This window comes from Phascolarctos cinereus, unplaced genomic scaffold (genome assembly GCF_003287225.1).
Source record: "Phascolarctos cinereus isolate Bilbo 61053 unplaced genomic scaffold, phaCin_HiC Scaffold_9;HRSCAF=440, whole genome shotgun sequence".
NCBI lineage: Eukaryota > Metazoa > Chordata > Mammalia > Diprotodontia > Phascolarctidae > Phascolarctos > Phascolarctos cinereus.
The window spans coordinates 49,667,621-49,686,144 of record NW_027556402.1 but is presented as its reverse complement, the minus strand read 5'-3'; the positions used below and the strand labels follow the sequence as shown (position 1 = coordinate 49,686,144).

The window sequence follows — 18,524 nt, the reverse complement described above, 5'->3', positions numbered from 1 at the left end:
AGTTCAGCCCTCTGACTGAATCCAAACTTCACAGAACAAATCCCCTTAATAAAAGGATTTGCTCTATAAAACTTGGACTCAGTCAAAAGGCTGAAATCAAGGACCGAAAAGGGCTGCAGGTTCCTCCTAAATGCAAAGAGGAAAGAAGGAAAGCATCCTGAAGGTCAACAGACCACAGCTACCAGAATGTGAACTGGGTGGTAGAGCTACACTGAATCAATTTCAAAGGAGCACAGGTTACTGCATAATGGAGGTAGATGTTTGGAACCACTGCTTTTTTGATACTGTTACATATAAAATGCTTTATTCCAGGGGCTGGCAAACTACAGCTGCTGCCTGTTTTTCTATATTGCCTGAGAGCTAGGAATGGTTTTTATGTTTTTAAATAAGGTTTTATTGTATTTTTTAAAATGTTATAACCACTTTAGCTCACTGGCAGTACGAGAACACCAGGCAGAGGGTCAACAGGAAGACCTGTACTTTATTCTAATACAAGGTCTTCCCTGGAAGTCCATTCTTTTTCACAAGAGTTATTACGCCAACACACCCATCGTGTCACCTGGATAGCTCCCACCTTCCAGAGCATCAAAGCTGTTGGGCACAGGAGAAGCACTGCTGGTGGTAGAGGAGCTGTCAATGGCTAGGAAGAAAAGAAAACCAAAATAACATTAGTAAAAACTGCAGAGATTCAGAGAAAGTCAATGGCAGTTTGATAAAGATGTTTTTCGTAGACTAGAGTAACAGTCTTGCCTTGAGAAATCAATAAAAAAACTAATGGTTAAAGATAGTTTGAGTTAATATGGATTTCGGTTAAAAAGAAATGCATGAGGTGGGAAAAAAAAGAAATAAATAGGTATGAGGAAATAGCCATTTAGAGCAAAAGAGAAGACATAAAATTGATATAGGAGTAGCCAAAGAACAAAAGAACATGAGTTTGAAAATGGGAACCAAATGTAACAAAAGCCCACTCCAACGAATGCATGCCCATTAAATATGTCCCCTCAAGGTTGAGGTAAGAGCTGCCTAAAACAACGGGCTCTTCTACTTCTATAAAGAAGAGGTATAACCTTTGCTCTGCCCGGTTCTCTGACTTTCTACGTGTACTGAAGCAGTTTCTTCATCTGTAAAGTGAGGGTAATATTTTCTGTTCTATTTACCTTATAGGATTCTGGAAAGAAATTATAGCAAATATATGGGAAAACATTGTATAAAGCATAGGCTCAGTGTCAACATAAGGGAGCATTATGTAGGTCAATTTAAATAGTACATTTTTATTAGTAAAGTTAACTAGATTTTTAGGAAGAGGACATGGTGGTAGGTCAATCACACAGCATATTCTCTCTGAACAAAGATCCCACAAACACAGATGCTATCCTTGTTCCCTGACACCAATTATTACACTAGGGCTGTTCCACCCCTGAATTTTAAGTTCATTTAAAATTATATGTTTGCTTTGTGATCCTGGGCTGAAGTCACTTAACCCCAATTGCCTAAAAAAAAAAATTTTGTTTGTTAGAAATACGTTTTTCATGACTGCACTTGTATAACCTATATAAAATTGCTTGCCTTCTCAATAAGGTGGGGAGGATGGGAAGGATGGGAGGGAGAGAGAATCTGGAACTTAAATATTTTAAAAAATGAATGGTAAAAATTATTTCTTATATAATTGGGGGAAAAAGAAAATGTTAAAAATAAAAAAGAATGTAAAAAAAATTATATTTTTTGTTCCATAATTCTAGTGCTAATGACAAAGCTTACTCTATCTTTAAAACATCAGACAAAGGGCTAGACATTACAGCTATGGGATGACTTCCGTTATGAACAATTCTCTAAAAACTTACAAAATCAATTCTTTCGCTTTGGCCTCAGTATTCCATCCTCCCCCCTGCCCCCATCCCCACCTCCACCTATAAAACATTTTACTTGTACATGAGACTCAACAAGAAATTTGATAATATGAACAAATTAGGATGAGAAAATTATCTCTAGAGATAACTACTCAAGCATTAACTCTTCTGGGTACTAGTTGGTGAAGTAGAGGAGAATATTTACCTCATACTAATTACCCAGACTGTTAAGTAAGTTCTTTGTTGAACAATTAATAGAACCATTTAATTAGTAAACTAAAAATGTGAAAAATAATCCTCACTGTAATGGTATCAATGCCTATAAAACATAATGAACTTCTTATAAATATAAAATGCTTAAATTAAAACAAAATAAAAAACCAAAACATTTCAGATACCAAAGAAGACAAAATATACTGACACGTACCTTGAGACCAAAATTACATCATACAATAGGTATTAAATTTTCAAAGTCACTAGTTCTGGCCTTTGTGATTCTTATATTTATGGGTTACTAAGAACCTAAATGTACAAGATTAAAAGTCTACAAAAAGCAACATTTTAAAAAGGAAAGCTGGTGACTTTTATAAGGAACAAAGTTATTTGAGACAGCACACTACTGAAATTAATGAAGACTTTAGGGAAGTATGTTGGCCATAAGCAGCCTTTTTTACTTTAGGGACTCACAGACCAAAAAAAAGAAAAAAGAAAAAGAAAGTAAAAATGTATGCATTAATTTGCATTCAGACTCCACCCAGTTTTTTTGTTGGAAGTGGACAGCATTTTTCATCATAAATTCTTTGGAAATGTCTTAGATCATTGTATTGCCAAGAATCGTGATCATTGTATTGCCAAGAATCGTGAAGTCTTTCACAGCTGATCATCATCACAGTACTGCTATTACTATGTACAATGATCTCCTAGCTCTGCTCATTTCACTTTGCATCAATTCATCTAAGTCTTCTCAGATTTTTCTGAAACATCTTGCTTGGCATTTCTCATAGCAAAACAGTATTCCATCACAAACATACAGCACAACTTGTTCAGCCATTCCCAAGTGATGGGCATCTCTTCAATTTCCAATTCTTTGCCACCACAAAAAGAGCTGCTATAGATAATTTTGTACACATAGGACTTTTCCTTTTTCTTTGATCTCTTTGGGGTACAGACCTGATAGTTATATTGCTGGATCAAAGGGTATGCAGTTTTCTAGCTCTTTGGGAATAGCTCCAAATTGCTCTTCAAAACGGCTGGATCAGTTCACAACTCCACCAACAGTGCATTAGTGTCCCAATTTTTCCACATCTCCAGTATCTGTTGTTTTCCTGATGAGCCAATCTGATAGATGTGAGGCGTACGGTACCTCAGAGCTGCTTTAATTTGCATTTCCCTAATCATTAGTGACTAAGGATTTTTTGATATGACTATAAACAGCTTTGATTTCTTCTTCTAAAAACTGCCTGTTCATATCCTTTGACCATTTGTCAGTTGGGGGATGACTCATATTATCATACATTTGACTTATATATTTAAGAAATGAGTCAGAGAAACCTGCTGCAAAATCTACCCCACCCCCACGCCCCACTTTCCTGCTTTCCTTCTAATCCTGGCTACATTCTTTTTGTGTGTGCAAAAGCTTTTAAATTTAATGTAATCAAAAATTATCCATTTTACATTCTGTAATGTTCTCTATCTTTTGTTTGGTCATAAATTCTTCCCTTATTTGTAGACCTGACAGGTAAACTATTCCATGCTCCCCAAGTTGCTTATATCACCCTTTATTTCTAAATTAAGTACTCATTTTGACCTTATCTTGGTATACAGTATATGATGGTAAAAGTAATGAAATATTATGCTACTAAAAGAAATGATTAAAGAAATGGTTTTAGAGAAACCTGGGTAGTCTTACATAAATGAATGCAGAATTATATTTTAACAAGAACACTGCAGAAATGAACAATTCTGAAAGATTTTATGAACTCTGATCAATCCATTACTTAAGGACCAATGACAAAGAAAGTACTCACACCTTTTGGCAGAGGAGGAATGGACTAATATGTAGAAAGAGACATATTTCTGGATATGGCCAATATGGGAACTTGTTTTGCTTGACTACACATGTTACAAGATTTGTTTTTCTTTTCTTTCTTTCTTTTTTTTTTGGGGGGGGGAATAAAGAAAGGGAGAGGAAAAATAAATGCTTGATAATTTAAAAAAATAAAATAAAAAGGGTGAAGGAAGAAGCCAAAATGGCAGGTTGCTAAGTAGTAAAGAGATGATGACTAAGTGGGGGTAGCACTAGTGGAGATGATATAGATGCTGATAAAGCTGAATTTCCTCATCCTGACTTCAAAATTCTCTAAGGAACACATATTTGTATTTCCTTCTAAACAGTGCTACCTATGCTAAAAAGTTTTTTCTTTTTGTTAAAGAAACAAAGTTATAGATAGGGAAAAGAGGACATTTGAGACAACTAAGGGGAAAAAAAGTCCTGATATGACATGCTAATACAGTGGGGCATAAGCTAAGTTAAATACACATAGCCTCTGTACTCTTATTTCAGTGCAAAATATCTTCTTGTTGAGGTTTAGAATTTCCTTCTAATCTTTTACCAATCTTCTAGCTTGGAAGAAAATATATTTCTTTTTCAAAAGCTTTTTTTGTGTTAAAGGAATTGATAATTTCCAAGAAACCATTTTACCTTGACCACAGAAAGAAATGTAAGGATTTTTTAAACAGTTGTCAAAAAGTACGAATGGGGAGACGAAACCTAAATTGTCAAACTGAATGAGTATCAATTTAACAGACGGCAAGGATTATGACTTTATCATTTCCCCTGAAAAGAGAATGAGCACATGAGTTTCAGCTAAGGCACCAGAAGTTTTCAATGAAACACATCCATTTTTTGAAAGGTCTTTGATATTGTAGGTGTGGGCACTCCCTCCTGGATACGGAAAAACTCTCTTAACTAAATTGCTGTGGCAAAACACTTATCAACTGGTGGCCAAGTTTCTTGGGCCTGCAGCTACAACTGCTTACTGGGAGGGGTGTAATAATCTACTCTCTACTCTACAGCAAGCAAATTGTCCTCCTTTCCATGATTTAGACTCAAAGGCTTTCTACTTCTCTTTCCCTGATTAAGTCTAAAGTCCAGAGGAAGAATGAGATAGGATCACAGTTAGAGGGGAGACATGCAAGTCAGAGGGAAGGTTTCCTTCCACTTTGGCATACGCATGTATATGTTTTTTCGTGAAAACAAGCACCAGATAGTTATTTTTTTTTTAAATCTTAAGTTAAATTTATTTTTCTCTGAATTATTTTTCAGGATTAGATTGCATATGGAATGATAGTTTAATCTGCTCTTTGTAAACTAATTTACACGAACAGTGCTAATTAAACTTTGTCTCCTGGAGATTTTGTTTGTAGACAGCAACTTTTGGGGAAATGTTGTTTACTACATATGCAGTGGGTTTACCAGATTATTTTAAAGAGCATTGGAGTAGAAAACAAAAGTCGTGGGTTCCAGTCTCTGCTCCACCATTTATTACCTGTGTCTGACTTTGGGTAAGTCACTTAACATGTCTCAGTCTTATATATCTACAAAATGAGTGCTGTGCCTAATACAGATCATGTCTACCTCACAGTGTAAGGATACTGATAGTAATAGCTGACAATTAGATAGGACTTTAACTTTTACAAAGCATTTTATACACATTATTTCATTAGGCCTTCAGAACAATCACGAGGTATTATCTTCTTTTTTACAAGTGAGGAAACTGAGTCGTGTTACAGGACATGCCTATGTTTATACATCTAGTAAAATGTCAGTAGAATCTAAACTCAGGTGTCTCTAAACTCCAAGTCCAGCATGTTTTTTTTTCCCTCCTATCCAATGAGGTAATATGTGATTGGAAAATTATGAATCTCTATAAAAACATAAAATATTATTTTTAGTATCCCGCATCATACTTTGCCATAGCATAAGCAAGTAAAAAATATTGGTTCAATTACGGAATTAGAGGTGCTCTGAGGGAGATATGATAAAAACATTATTTTGTGGATAAATGTTCTGCTATTAATCCAAGAGACTGGATTATGTGGCCTAATATTCAATGTCCTCTCATAAACTGGTTCAATAAAAAAAAAAACCAAAAACAAACAAAAAAAGTCAGTTGGTTAAATGACCTTACAAAAAAAACCAGTCTCAGAAAAATGAGTAATTAAAGCAAATTTAGTACTATTGTGAAAATGAAAAGATTAATTCACAAAATATTTTAGGTCTCATCCAAATTCAAAAGGTTTCTATTTTGTATTTTATAAAATATTTATTAAAGAAAATATGATTGAGTCTTTTTCTTTTCCTGTAGTTGTCTTTGTTGTTTGTGTCCACATGGACCATAGCATGCCAGGCTCTTCTATCCTTCACTATCTCTCAAAGTGTCCAAGTTCATGTTTACTGTTTCCATGACGCTATCTATCTACCTCATCCTCTGCCATCCCCTTTTCCTTTTGCCTTCAATCTTTCCTAACATCACAGGGTCTTTCGCAATGGAGTCCCATCTTCTTATTATATGGCCAAAGTATTTAAGCTTCAGCATTTGGCCTTCCAGTGAACAGCCTGAATTAATTTCTTTATGTATGGCGGATTTGACCTCCTTTCAGTCCAAGGGGTTCTCAAGTCTCTGCCAGCACCACAATTCAGAAATGTCAATTTTGGAGCACTCAAGTTTCCTTACAGTTCAACTCTCACACAATAACTTTGACTATATTGTCCTTAGTTGACAAGGAGATATCTCTGTTTTTTTAGAATGCTGTCCAGATCTGCTATAGCTTTCCTTCCAAGGAGCAACTATCTTCTAACTTCATGGCTGCACTCACTGCCTGCAGTGAGCCCAAAGGTCTCAAAATATATAAAATATATACACGTATATAAAATCTGACATTGCTTCCATTTCTTCTCCCTATATTTGCCAGGAAGTGATGGGACCAGATGCCAAGATCTTAGGGTTTTTTTTTTTTGATGTTAAGCTCCAAGCCAGCTTTTATACTCTCCTCAAGGAGCTCCTTAATTCTTCTTCACTTTCTACCGTCAGAGTAGTTACCTTCTCCATATCTGAAGCAGTTAGTTCTCTCAGCAACCTTAATTTCAGATTTCGATTCATCCAGCCTGGCATTTCGTATGACGTACTCTGCATTTAATTTAATCAATATATTGACAATATACAGCCATGTTGTACTCCGTTTCCAATCTTAAACCAACCAGCTGTTCCATGCTCGGTTCCAACTGTTGCTTCTTGGCTGGCATACAGGTTCCTCAGGAGAAAAGTAAGATGATGCAGTACTCTCATCTCTCTGAGGACTGGCCACATTTTGTTATGATCCACATGCTCAAAAGCATTATGTAGTCAATGAAGCAGAAGTTTTTCTGAATTCTGAATCCCTTGCCATCTCCATAATCCAGCAAATGTTGGCAATTTGGTCTCTAGTTCCTCTGCCTCTCTGAAAACCAGCCTGCTTTTCTGGTAATTTTTGGTTCACATACTGCTGGAGCTTAGAGTTTGCAGAATTTTAAGCATAATCTTGCTGGTGTGTGGAATGAGTCCAATAGTTTGGTAATCTGAACATTCTTTGATATTGTTCTTCTTTAGGATTAGGACATAAGCTGATCTTTTCCAATTTAGTGGCCACTATTGTGTTTTAAAATCTGTTGGCATATTGAGTGCAGCACATTTCATAGCATCAGCTCAGCTGGAATTCTGTCACCTCCACTGGCCTTACTGTTAGCAAAGCTTCCTAAGGCCCACTTGACTCCATTCTCTAGGATGTCTGGCTCTAGATCAATAGCCATACCATCATGATTAGGACTGATCTTAAGATCTTTCTTGTATAGTTCCTTTACGTATTCTTGCCAACTCTTCTTAATTTTCCCCACTTCTTCTTAGTTTCTTCTGCTTCTCTGTTAAGTCCTTACCATTTTTGTTTTTTCATCATGCTCATTTCTGCACGAAACGTTACCTTGATATCTCTAATTTTCTTGAGATTTCTTGTCTTTCTCATGTTATTGTTTTCTTCGATTTCTTTGCATTGCTCGTTTTAAGAAAACTTATCTCTTTCTATTTTCTGGAATTCTACATTCAGTTGGGTACATCTTTTTCTTTCTCTTTCCTCAGATATTTGTAAAAGCCTCATAGGGACAGCCATTTTGCTTTTTTGCTCTTTTTTATTTTGGAATGTTTTTGGTTGCTTCCTCCTGTACAATATTGTAAACCTTTGTTCATAGTTCTTCAGGTACTCTACCCTACCAGACCAAATCCCTTAAATCCTGTGGAGTACACAGGCTTTTTTTCCCTAATTGCCACAGACTTCAAACTATATGTTCAATCTCAAAATGTATTTGAGAATCCATTTCTCTCCTGCCATGATTTCTATGATATTATACGACCGTGGTTTAGACCCTTATTACCTTTCACTAGAACCACAATTGCCTTCCAGCTGGTTTCCCTGCTTCTCTTCTCTCTAATCCTCCCTTTACAGTTTTGCCAACCTGATTTCCCTTCCCCAGCACACTGTTAGGGGTGATCTAGAAAATTCTCTCCGCATAAAATTTTTTGGCCCTCCCTTCCTACCAGAGAAGTATGAATTTTTTCTTTTATGGCGTGTTTACAGTACCTTATTGTGAAATCTGGGTTAAGCATTTGGTCATAGACTCTGTCATCTGCTGGCCTTTGTGTGTCCGTGGCTTCTGCAAAACTATCAAAAAATTCCCCTTTAATTTTTTATGCTGACCTGTGATATGTTGAAACCATGATGGAGAAAGCTGAGATGTGGAAGGGATGACTTTATAAGATTACTCAAATGAGGAACACTGACCACTGCATACATGGGCATTCATATTAACATTTGCTCTCTTTACCTCTGATTTCTTTTTAAACCTCTATTTCTCATTTTCAATTTTATGATGCTAAATGTCACAGGCTTAAAAAAATAGCAGCTAGAGCAATATTCTCGAGAAGAAAAGGTGGTATGTAAAACAGAAATTAACATAAATAGGAATGAATGCAGTGAACAAAAAGATTTAAAACAGCAGAAGATTTTTGTTAGCTCTGGTAATCTGGAGAATTTATATTTGCTCAAGACTGGTTTAAACTTACTCTCTAACAACCCGGAGCAGATAGTAACATCCCACAAAACATAAAAAGTCTGTCTCTGACAGCTGTCCCTGGCACAAGATAGTTTTATTAAACTTATGAATACAATTTAGCATAATTTTTAAAATGAGGATAGTAAAAAACAAAAATCCTATTTGCTTTTGTTCCCTATAATTTTAAAATGTAACATTTTGGGGGGGTTAGTACAAAACGTTGAAATTTTTCTTAATGAGGACCTCACATTTAAAAATTTTTTTGTTGTTCAGTCATTTCAGTCATGTCCCACTCTTTGTGACCCCATTTAGGGTTTTCTTGGCAAAGATCCTCCAGTGGTTTGCCATTTGCTTCTCCAGCTCATTTTACTGATGAGGAAACTGAGGCAAACAGGGTCAAGTGACTTGTCCAGGATCACACAGCTAGTGTCTGAGGTCATATCTGAACTGACTCCAGGCCCAGTGTTCTTTTTGCCCCTTTTAAATATTTATATACATTTAAATGTAGATACGTTTATGTGTGTATATACACAATTATGGGTCTGTAATTTTATCAATTTGGGTAATCCCGTTTTTGATAACTTAGTTGATGGTCTACGTTTTTATAGTTAAAATAATTATTATCACATTACTAAGTTAATAAGGAAAAATCAGCACTTCAGTGAAATACACTCTCCTCTCTCCCCCAACTCAATTCAAACTACGATGACATAAACTTAGTAACAGATTTTTCATAGCTGTCGAGTTGAAAGTAGGTAAAAAGAAACCAAAAAAGGTCTGAGAACAAAACGAACAGGGGCCAGTGACTTCACTGAAATGCTCAAGTTTCAGGCTAGCATCAGATAATGGGCTATTGCTACTGCTGTTATGTTTTTGTTTGTATTCCCAGGGCTTAGCGGAGTGCCTAGCACATAGAAAACAGAGAACAGGAGCTTGGTGACTTACTACTCTAGGTACTGTTAGAAGGTTCTAGAAAAATGTTTTCTTTCCTGTGTCTTTCAGCTCATTAGACAGGAATTTAAAAAAAAATACAAGTACAACAAGCTTATTATAATCCAAAGGAGTTTTAAATAGTAGAACTAAAATCTAAATTTATAAGTAATTTCCCCCTACTGCTCTTATCTTTTTTCTATTGCCCAGAATAGAGTTATAGTTCATAACAAACAAAAAGACATAAAAAAGTAAAAAAAAAATTTCTACTTTCCAAGAAACCTGGCAGCAGTGGAGCTCTTAGTCAAAATGCCTTAATGCTAACATCACACTATTTCGTGAGGGTATTAAAAGGATAAAAACCTGATCACTTGTGATAGTGCTATGAGCTTTCTTCTTCCCTCCTCTTCACCAGCTGATGAAAGTGCTACTGGCACACTTTACTCCACAGCCAATGTTAGGATCAACTATGGAGTGTCTAAAGCAAGATATTTAGCAATGATGGCTGTTAATCAGCATCCTGGCCTTTCCCATTCCAACAGCTTTACCTCACTGTAAAATGCAGAAACATTACTGTCAAGTTATTTTGAGATCAGTAACACTGAAAATATTTTACAGATGGGATAAGAGGGGGGAGGAGGGGAAGTGATTCAAGATGAACTCAGACAGGAATAAGTAGGGAGAGAGAAGAAAAAAAGTAATTAAATGCTTTATTCCAACCATTAAAGTGGCCTTTGACAAGTCTCTTGTTTTAGATTTGCACATTAAGTTGGATAACAGTCTTCATTCAATAGGTCAATTAAATTGTGTACTTCGGCAACACAACAAAAAGAATCAGATATTCTGAACATTCTGAATCTTCTAGTCAGCAATCATATGGCAAATTTAGCTCAATTTGAAATCCTAGGTTTTGAATATGCTGAGATATATCAGATTCTAGTGAATTTTAAGGGGAAAAGGTTCATGAATAAGCTTTAAAAAGCTTTTTGCTTTTAGAACTGCTGTACTTTCTAATGTTCCTAGTGTAGTCACTTGAAAGGAAAGTTTAAAAAATAACATGCACAAGCTTAAGTTTTTATTGGAAACTCAAATATAAATTGATGAATACAACATTATTTAATGATAAACCTACACATTCATTATTTTCATTTGTTAGGCATATGGTCTCAAGTGTTTTGACATTTTTTACTTTATTTAGGTATGGGCTGATCAATGCTTATCCCCTAATTAGGATTTCAAAATCTCAAGGTCTTATTTTTTAAATTAAAAATTAGTTTTCACTATTACAAAATATTCCAAAAGCTTCATTAGCAAAACAGACTGGGTTAAAACATGATAGATTCAGAGAACATTAAGTGTACATTTATTGCAGAAGTAAATACAGGGTCCTATTACTCAGGGTAGATCTTTCTTTTCAAGCAACTTTTATTCATTATGTTTAAAAAAACTTAGGCCCTCAAGAACACTTAGTATAATGCCTGGCACACAGTAGAGCTTAGTAAATGCTTGTTGCTTTGCCTTATTACCTTATTCTTTTTTAAAGGACAAAAAAAATCACAAAGGTGGACATTTTCACCATAAGAATTGAGTCCTACAATCTAGAATTTAAACTACAGCAATCTAGAGTTATGAAGATCAAGTGTAATACTTCACGTGCAAATAATACTTTATTTTACAAACTAGAAGGAATAGCTCAGTGGAAAGAATGCTCACTTCAACATCAGAAAACCTGGGTTTACATTCTGGATTTGCTGTTTCCTACTGCTTGTGTGACCATTAGCAAGTCATGCCACCTAAACAGCTCTCAGTTTCCTTGTCTGTAAAAGGAGGGAACTAGACTTTGTGGACTCTGAGAACCTTCTCCATTTAGGATTCTATGGCTTAATGGTTACCTGAGTCAGCCAATGAAATAATTCCTAAAAAGCCACACGGTTCTACCACACTACAGTTAATTTCTATTTTAAGTGTGATGTGGTATTCCTCCTTGCTATCCTAATGGCACCTTCCTGTCACTTGGATCCTAGAGCACAAAGCTGGCCATGCTCAGTGTTGAGGACACAGAAGCAAACGTGAGACAATCTATGTTCACAAAAAGCTTTCTTGTGGCCAGAAAGTTATGACTGCTCTTAATGATCACATCACTTAAAAATTTGAGAACCTTGGTATAGAAAACAAAAAAATGGCTTATCTAACTGCAAAGATAAAAACCAATAAAAGCACTCTTTTGCACAAAATTTAGCACACATGCATAATATATACAAATGAAGGAAATCTATTCTTTCAACTCTTTGGGACCTTTGACCACTTCATTTGCACATTCTTCTTGGCAAAGGAAGTCTTATCCCTTTATCTTGACCAAAAACATTTAAACGAAAGTATTAAAAGAAGTTACAATATAAATGCACACTAATCCAACTACTCAAAGATTTTTCTACTCACTAAAGATACACACACAAAAACTCTAGCTCAAGCAAAGGGTGACACTGAAGAAGCCTCAACTATCATAGTATTCTCTCAAATCTTTTATTAAACTGAGCAAGTGGAGTTTTCAACAACAATCCCTACTTGCTGGCAAACGAACAATAGGTTAACAGACCAAAGAATACCATCCAAAATGAAACACAATGAAAGAAAGATTATAATGATGAGAAAAGCTGAAACAGAACTAAGATTTTGGAAAATAAACACATCTGATAAAGTCTGCAAAAATATAAATGCATTTTTATATTTACAGTAAAAGCAGAACCAATCCCCTGCCCTCCCCCTCAAACACTCACTTTTTTTTTAAAAGGCAAACAAATACCACATAGTTTAAATAGGAAACAGAACGCCATGTATTTCAAGGTTTCTGACAAAGCAAATCTCACTGGTTGGGAGTATGGTGGAAGGAAGAATAATGGTGCAATAGAACAGCTAAGGATACTATTGGTTCAATATTAAATCAGTGAGAAACAGCCCTTGAATGGAACCTCTCAATCTTTTGCAGGATTCTACCAACTAAGGGCAGAGAGAATGATATTAAGGAGATTTGAATAGAAAACCACATGTATTCTTTTAACCAGTAATATATGAGGTGATTATGTACTTGCCTGAAGCATGCAAATAACAGCAGTATTATTTGGGTTTGCTAGGCACCTATTAAGATGGGCAGGTGACGTTGAGAAAGTAATCTCCTCCTATTTCTATGTCATTAAGATAAACCAAATCCAACTCTACAGATCTGAATAGAACACTGAAGAAGCAGGCAAGGTAGAGACCACAAAGCATTATGTAAATGTGCTAGAGTAATAATCAGCCAAAAGGTTCACAGCCAGTAAAAAACCTTTCTTAGCTCGAGAAGATGGAAGGAAATACAAACTGAATAAGAATCCCTTCTCTCAACATGTAAGGCTTACACTGTCATCTACAAATGAAAGTAGCTGTGAAGTTTATGAAATGGAGATAAAAATGTCATTTCAGGTATCACAACCTCTTCCACCCAAACTAAATTTTATTTTCAACTATGTACTTCACGGTACCAAATCCTGAAACACTAATTTTCCAGTTTTTAAACAGAACCTAAAATCCAATATGGAAATAAAAAGAAAACTAGCAAAGGAAAAGATTAAGAACTGGTGTAAAGCTAAAGCAGACCTGCTTCCTCATCCTCCTCCTCCTCTTCCTCATCATCTGAAGTTGATGACGAGGGAGTTGGTGCAGAGCTAGCTTGATTATTAACATATCCACCATACTGCATGCCTGTGAAGTGGAAAGCACAAACACAAGAGTCAAACCGACAGGAAAGATGAGAAATAAAATCATGTCATTGCATTTTAAAGTGAGAAAGAATTCTGGCATTCCAAAGGACAACTCAACCATGCACATAACCAAACATGTTACCCAATCTGGCACGGCTCGGTTATCTGTGAGAAGCAGCTTCTGCATGGACGAATCTGGTTAAGCATCAACAGTACACGGCACTACAAATTCATATTGCATAGAAGCAACCATGTTTCTCTGGAAGTTTTCCTGATGCCAATACACCTTCTGAGCACCTGGCATGTGTTTCTTTTCAGACCGTAAGCTTCTTGCATGTAGGAAGCATGGTTCAGCACAAAGAGCATTCAGCTTTCATATTCTAGCTTTGCTACTTGTGTGACCATGAACAAGTCAAATACTTCCCTTTTCTGGACTGTAAAATGAGGGTATGGGACTACACTGACCTCTGAACTCTTTTCTAGCAAAGACTCTAATTCAGCTTCTATAGGACTTGTCTTGGTAGCAACCCAGTTTCGATAACGGAGGAAGGGAATGGAGAGAAGATGAAAATCACAATGGAAAGAGATGTAGAAAGAATAAAATAAATTCTAGCACATGGAACAATGGTACATACATAGTAGGTGCTTAATACAAATGGCAGACTGCCAATATCACTTACCAAAAAGAGAAGAAACTGAAGGAATGACAAATGCACAACCATTTTAAGCTACTCTGCCCATACTGGGGGTTGAAAAATAGAACAGTGAAACTGATTCCCTATTAAATCCAACACGAGGAAAATGTTGCAGGAAAATACAACAAATGACAATTATTAGGTGTTTTCCAGCAAATTAGGCTGAAAAGCAGCCTTTTCTATGTTTCCTTAATCAGGTAAAATTAGGATAAACTTTTCAATCATTCAATAAGCTAACTCAAACTGTTCTTAGAAGGAAAAATCCGAAATTTTGAATTTCCAGATGAACCACCAAACATTTAAAGAAAAACTAATCTGAAGAAAAATATGATAAGTCTGCCTTGAAGCATTCAGACTGTAGGAACAATGACTGCAGCATTTAGATGTTTTCCACATTTCTTCAAATGAACATGTTTTTGGAACAGTAGTTACTTCTAAAAATCATACAACTATATGTATGATTTCCCATTTGTAAGAAATATTTTTCTATGATGGGGCAAAAGCTAAACATAAAATGATTTTAGAATTTTAGCTTACCCATTAAATCTCAAGATACCATACAAAAAAACCACTACTCTTCTTGAAACATGTTAATGTAAAAATGACAGCTATTTTGATAAAGTTGGAAAGGAAAAAACTATAACATACATGAAATTCAGGCATACATAATATAAACTTGAGACTTGATGCAAATTGGCCTGATTTTCTATGTCCAACTAAATGCATACTTAAACATCAGTTACACATTACGCTGCATATGATAAAAATGTCATGGTAAGCATATAGTTTGTAGGTTAACACAAAATATTTATAGAAAAAGAGATAAATACATTTGATTCTAGATCTAGAGTTTATGGGGGGGGAAAAGCAGCATTTTCTCCACATATCGTCAGGAAATATGTACTTTAAATAGTAAAAACTGATGTGAATGTACAATATCACTTACATATAAGCAATAATTCTCAACTAGGGAAAATAAGAAACAAGTTAAAGTATCTGTTTTGTTAAGTTATCATAAGTTAACATGATAGAATCAGAGTAGAAATGTAATATTTTCCATTTTTTAACAGGCTGCTGGTAATCCTAGGCCCAATTCAGACCTACCATTGACAAAGACAGGTGTCACTGTCCCTGAAAACCTATGTAATTTTGTTGACTTGTCCTTTCTAAATCAGATTATTTAAAAGCAAATTACAGGTAATTTTCCTTAACTGGAGATAGTTGGGGGTGGTGGGGATGGGAGGGGGGTGGTGGTGGAGAAAGCTAATCCTTTCTCACAGCAGAACTGCCTGTGTTCTGCTCCTTTATAAACTGTCCCATTATCATTCAGTAATCTTCAGAAAAAAAAAAGACAATTAGCACCACTAGATAATGCCCTTGTATGTATGAAGAACTCTACCAGTGTCATTGGGGTACAGAAAGATGGATATGATATAAAAGGAAATAAATGGGAAGATTTTTTTTTAAACTAAAGCAATCATATTACATATTACAGAAATTTATGTAATAGAATCATTCCAAGGAAAGTTCTAGGGTAATCAAATTTTTGTAAATTAACAATTAATTTATCAGAGGAATCCTTTTGTAATGCAAAAAAATCATTCTGGAATCTGTGTTTTACATGCTGGATTTTTATATACTGAGTTTTCTTTGTAGTATGACTGATCCATATATTTCAATATGTCCCTTTACGGTGTCAGCACCTTACATTTATTTATATTTATATTTAACAATTTACTTTGCTAATTAAGCAGAAGCAGTGGAATAGATAATCCAGAAAGTATTTATATTTGAAACTGGAATGCCAATGCATGATGCCTTTTTTCTGCCAACTTAATAAATAATTTTGCTCAAGCCAACATTAAAATGAGTTAACCTTCCCTAAATACACTAGGTGGTAGCTTTGGTATGTGTTGGGTTGGGAAGCCAAACTAGAATGGAAATTGGCCATAGACAACTCATAAAGTAGATAACGCAGTTGACTGTGGAGGCAATTTAAAAGATCAGAGAAGTAATGAATGAAAGTAAATTAGATTTAAAAGCTGTACCAAGTATAGTTAAAAAATCTTTGTAAAAAGAATACAAAGACAGCTGAAAGATACTTACAATGTCCTTCCTTGGCTAAAAGAATCTCAAGAAATCTTAACAATAAATTGGTACTGGTGAAAATGCTGAAACAGAGACTTTTAAAATGATAAAGTAGCTTTAGCTTTTCTAGGAATTTAAAATATCCAATTCACACTTAACATAATCTCTTTTCCCACTGACAATCAGGAAACTAAATCATTGTGGAATAAAGTTGCTTAAGTACTGTTTTAGGTTAAAATACTGCAAATAATGCATTAGTAAGGCTAACTTAGTGAAAACTACTCTCCAACATGACTGGTCATGAACAAAACTATATTTAACTGTGGGCACTCTTCAGGTGTGAAGAGCGCTATGTCCATTTCACCCAAGTAAACCCAAAGAGATGATAATAAAATGACATATTCAAACATCTACTAGTATGCTGATGAAATAAACAGGGAATAAAAAGTGTCACAGAGTACAGAAAACACAGCCGATAGTCTCTTTCCCCATAGGTACAGAATATACATTTATTTGTATTTATTAATGATTGAAAATATCAAATCAAAGATTCAAGGGCAAGCAAAAGACACGTTTAAGATTTTATCTTAATTGCTCTCTTACATTAAATAATAATATGGTTGTCAATTTAGTGCATTTTAAGAGAGTACAGTCTCCACACATTAGGCAACACCATCCCTTCCATAAACAGGGGTGGTCTACAAAATGCTTTGGAGATCAAAAAGTAGACTGAAAGGTTTCCTTTCCTTCTTTATGACCGAAAAGGAGGCTGACTCTTCATCTTACTGCACTTTTGCTCTTCCAGGCAGACTAATTTAATTGCATGGAATTACTTAAAATGCAAGAATATGTAACATTTTAAGAATTTCACAGGGAGATGATTAACTGCTTCAATAAGTGAATACATATTACAGGCCCCAGCACTGTTACGCTGGCATTTAATGTATATGGCATGCAGGAAAATCTATGGTCACAAAGAGTGTTGTTTTTTTAAAACCAAGATTTCAAAGTTGCCTTCTGAGTTGGAGTCCTTTTGTAGTTCAGAGATTTTTCCTGGATTCCCTCTAATACAGTAAAAACTGTTGGGTCCTGACGTACAACCTGAAGTTTAAGGTAAAATGTACTACAAAAAAAAATTAGGATTTCTGTTAAAGGGCAACAAATCTTGATTAGAGCCTTTAATATCAGAAAGACTGACTAGCTTTGTAAAGCCAAGTGGCTGCAGCTATATTCTAAGGAAGTCTTTATTTAAGGAAAGGAAACAGGATAAGTAGGAATCTAAAGTCCTCAAAAATCATCTTTTTCCCCTAAATAACTGATACAAGTAGATTAATCAAGTGAAGTCAAAGAAGTTTTCTAGGGGCTTTTAAGTTCCTTCTCTCTTTCAAAATTCCTTCCTATTTACAATAGGAAGAAAAATAACGGGTGTAGGAGAAAGTTAATTTGACAAACATTCATTAAGCACCTAATATATGTAAGGCCTTAGGGATACAAAGACCAATAAAACCAATCTTTCCTGTCAAGAAGCTCACACTCTACCAGTGTGGGAGAGAAAAACAACATGAAAAGTACAGGGAAAAGGGGAGAATGCTCTGAGCATTAACAACTTGGCTGGGAAAGAGGTTCATAGGCTAGGGGGTACCTGATCCAAGTCTGAATCCAAGCAAAGACTCTGTGAAGCAGAGAAGAAGAGGGAGGACATTCTAAACATGGTGAAAAGCTTATATGAATGCAGAGGCATTTATACTATAAAGTTGGGATCAACAAGGAAAGACATAGGCAGGAGCTGTATCAGGTAATGCTATGGAGAGTCTGTAAATAACAGGACATCAAAGAAACAGGTATGGCAGGAAGCATAAGTTAAAAGCATCATGTAAGCACTGCTGCAAAATACTCTAACTTGTAACTGTCCATGAGAAGTATGATCTATGACATCATGCTCAATCATTGGAGGTAGAAATCCATGAATGGAATTGTAAATTCCATTCCTAGAATATCCAGTGACTTAGTGGGTAACACTGGACATTCTTGTTACCTAAGTGACTTATCTGTAAAATACAATAAAGAAATTAACAGTCTTTGTAAG

The 18,524-nt window shown here is 35.3% G+C and overlaps 1 protein-coding gene across 4 annotated transcripts in view; it reads right to left on the bottom strand.

Annotated features, from left to right (window-relative positions):
- Positions 1 to 18,524, bottom strand: part of SEC24B (SEC24 homolog B, COPII component) — an 89,780-nt gene that overhangs the window by 34,865 nt on the left and 36,391 nt on the right. For 2 of the 4 annotated variants that reach the window (XM_078148530.1, XM_078148531.1), the window contains exons 3-4: positions 13,552 to 13,656; positions 548 to 640 (exon numbers count right to left, since the gene is read on the bottom strand). In XM_078148530.1, coding sequence (XP_078004656.1) covers positions 548 to 640; positions 13,552 to 13,656 — 198 coding nt within the window. Of the gene's footprint in view, positions 1 to 545; positions 641 to 13,551; positions 13,657 to 18,524 lie in introns of all 4 variants that reach the window. The other 2 variants (XM_078148533.1, XM_078148532.1) reach the window with 2 other exon arrangements.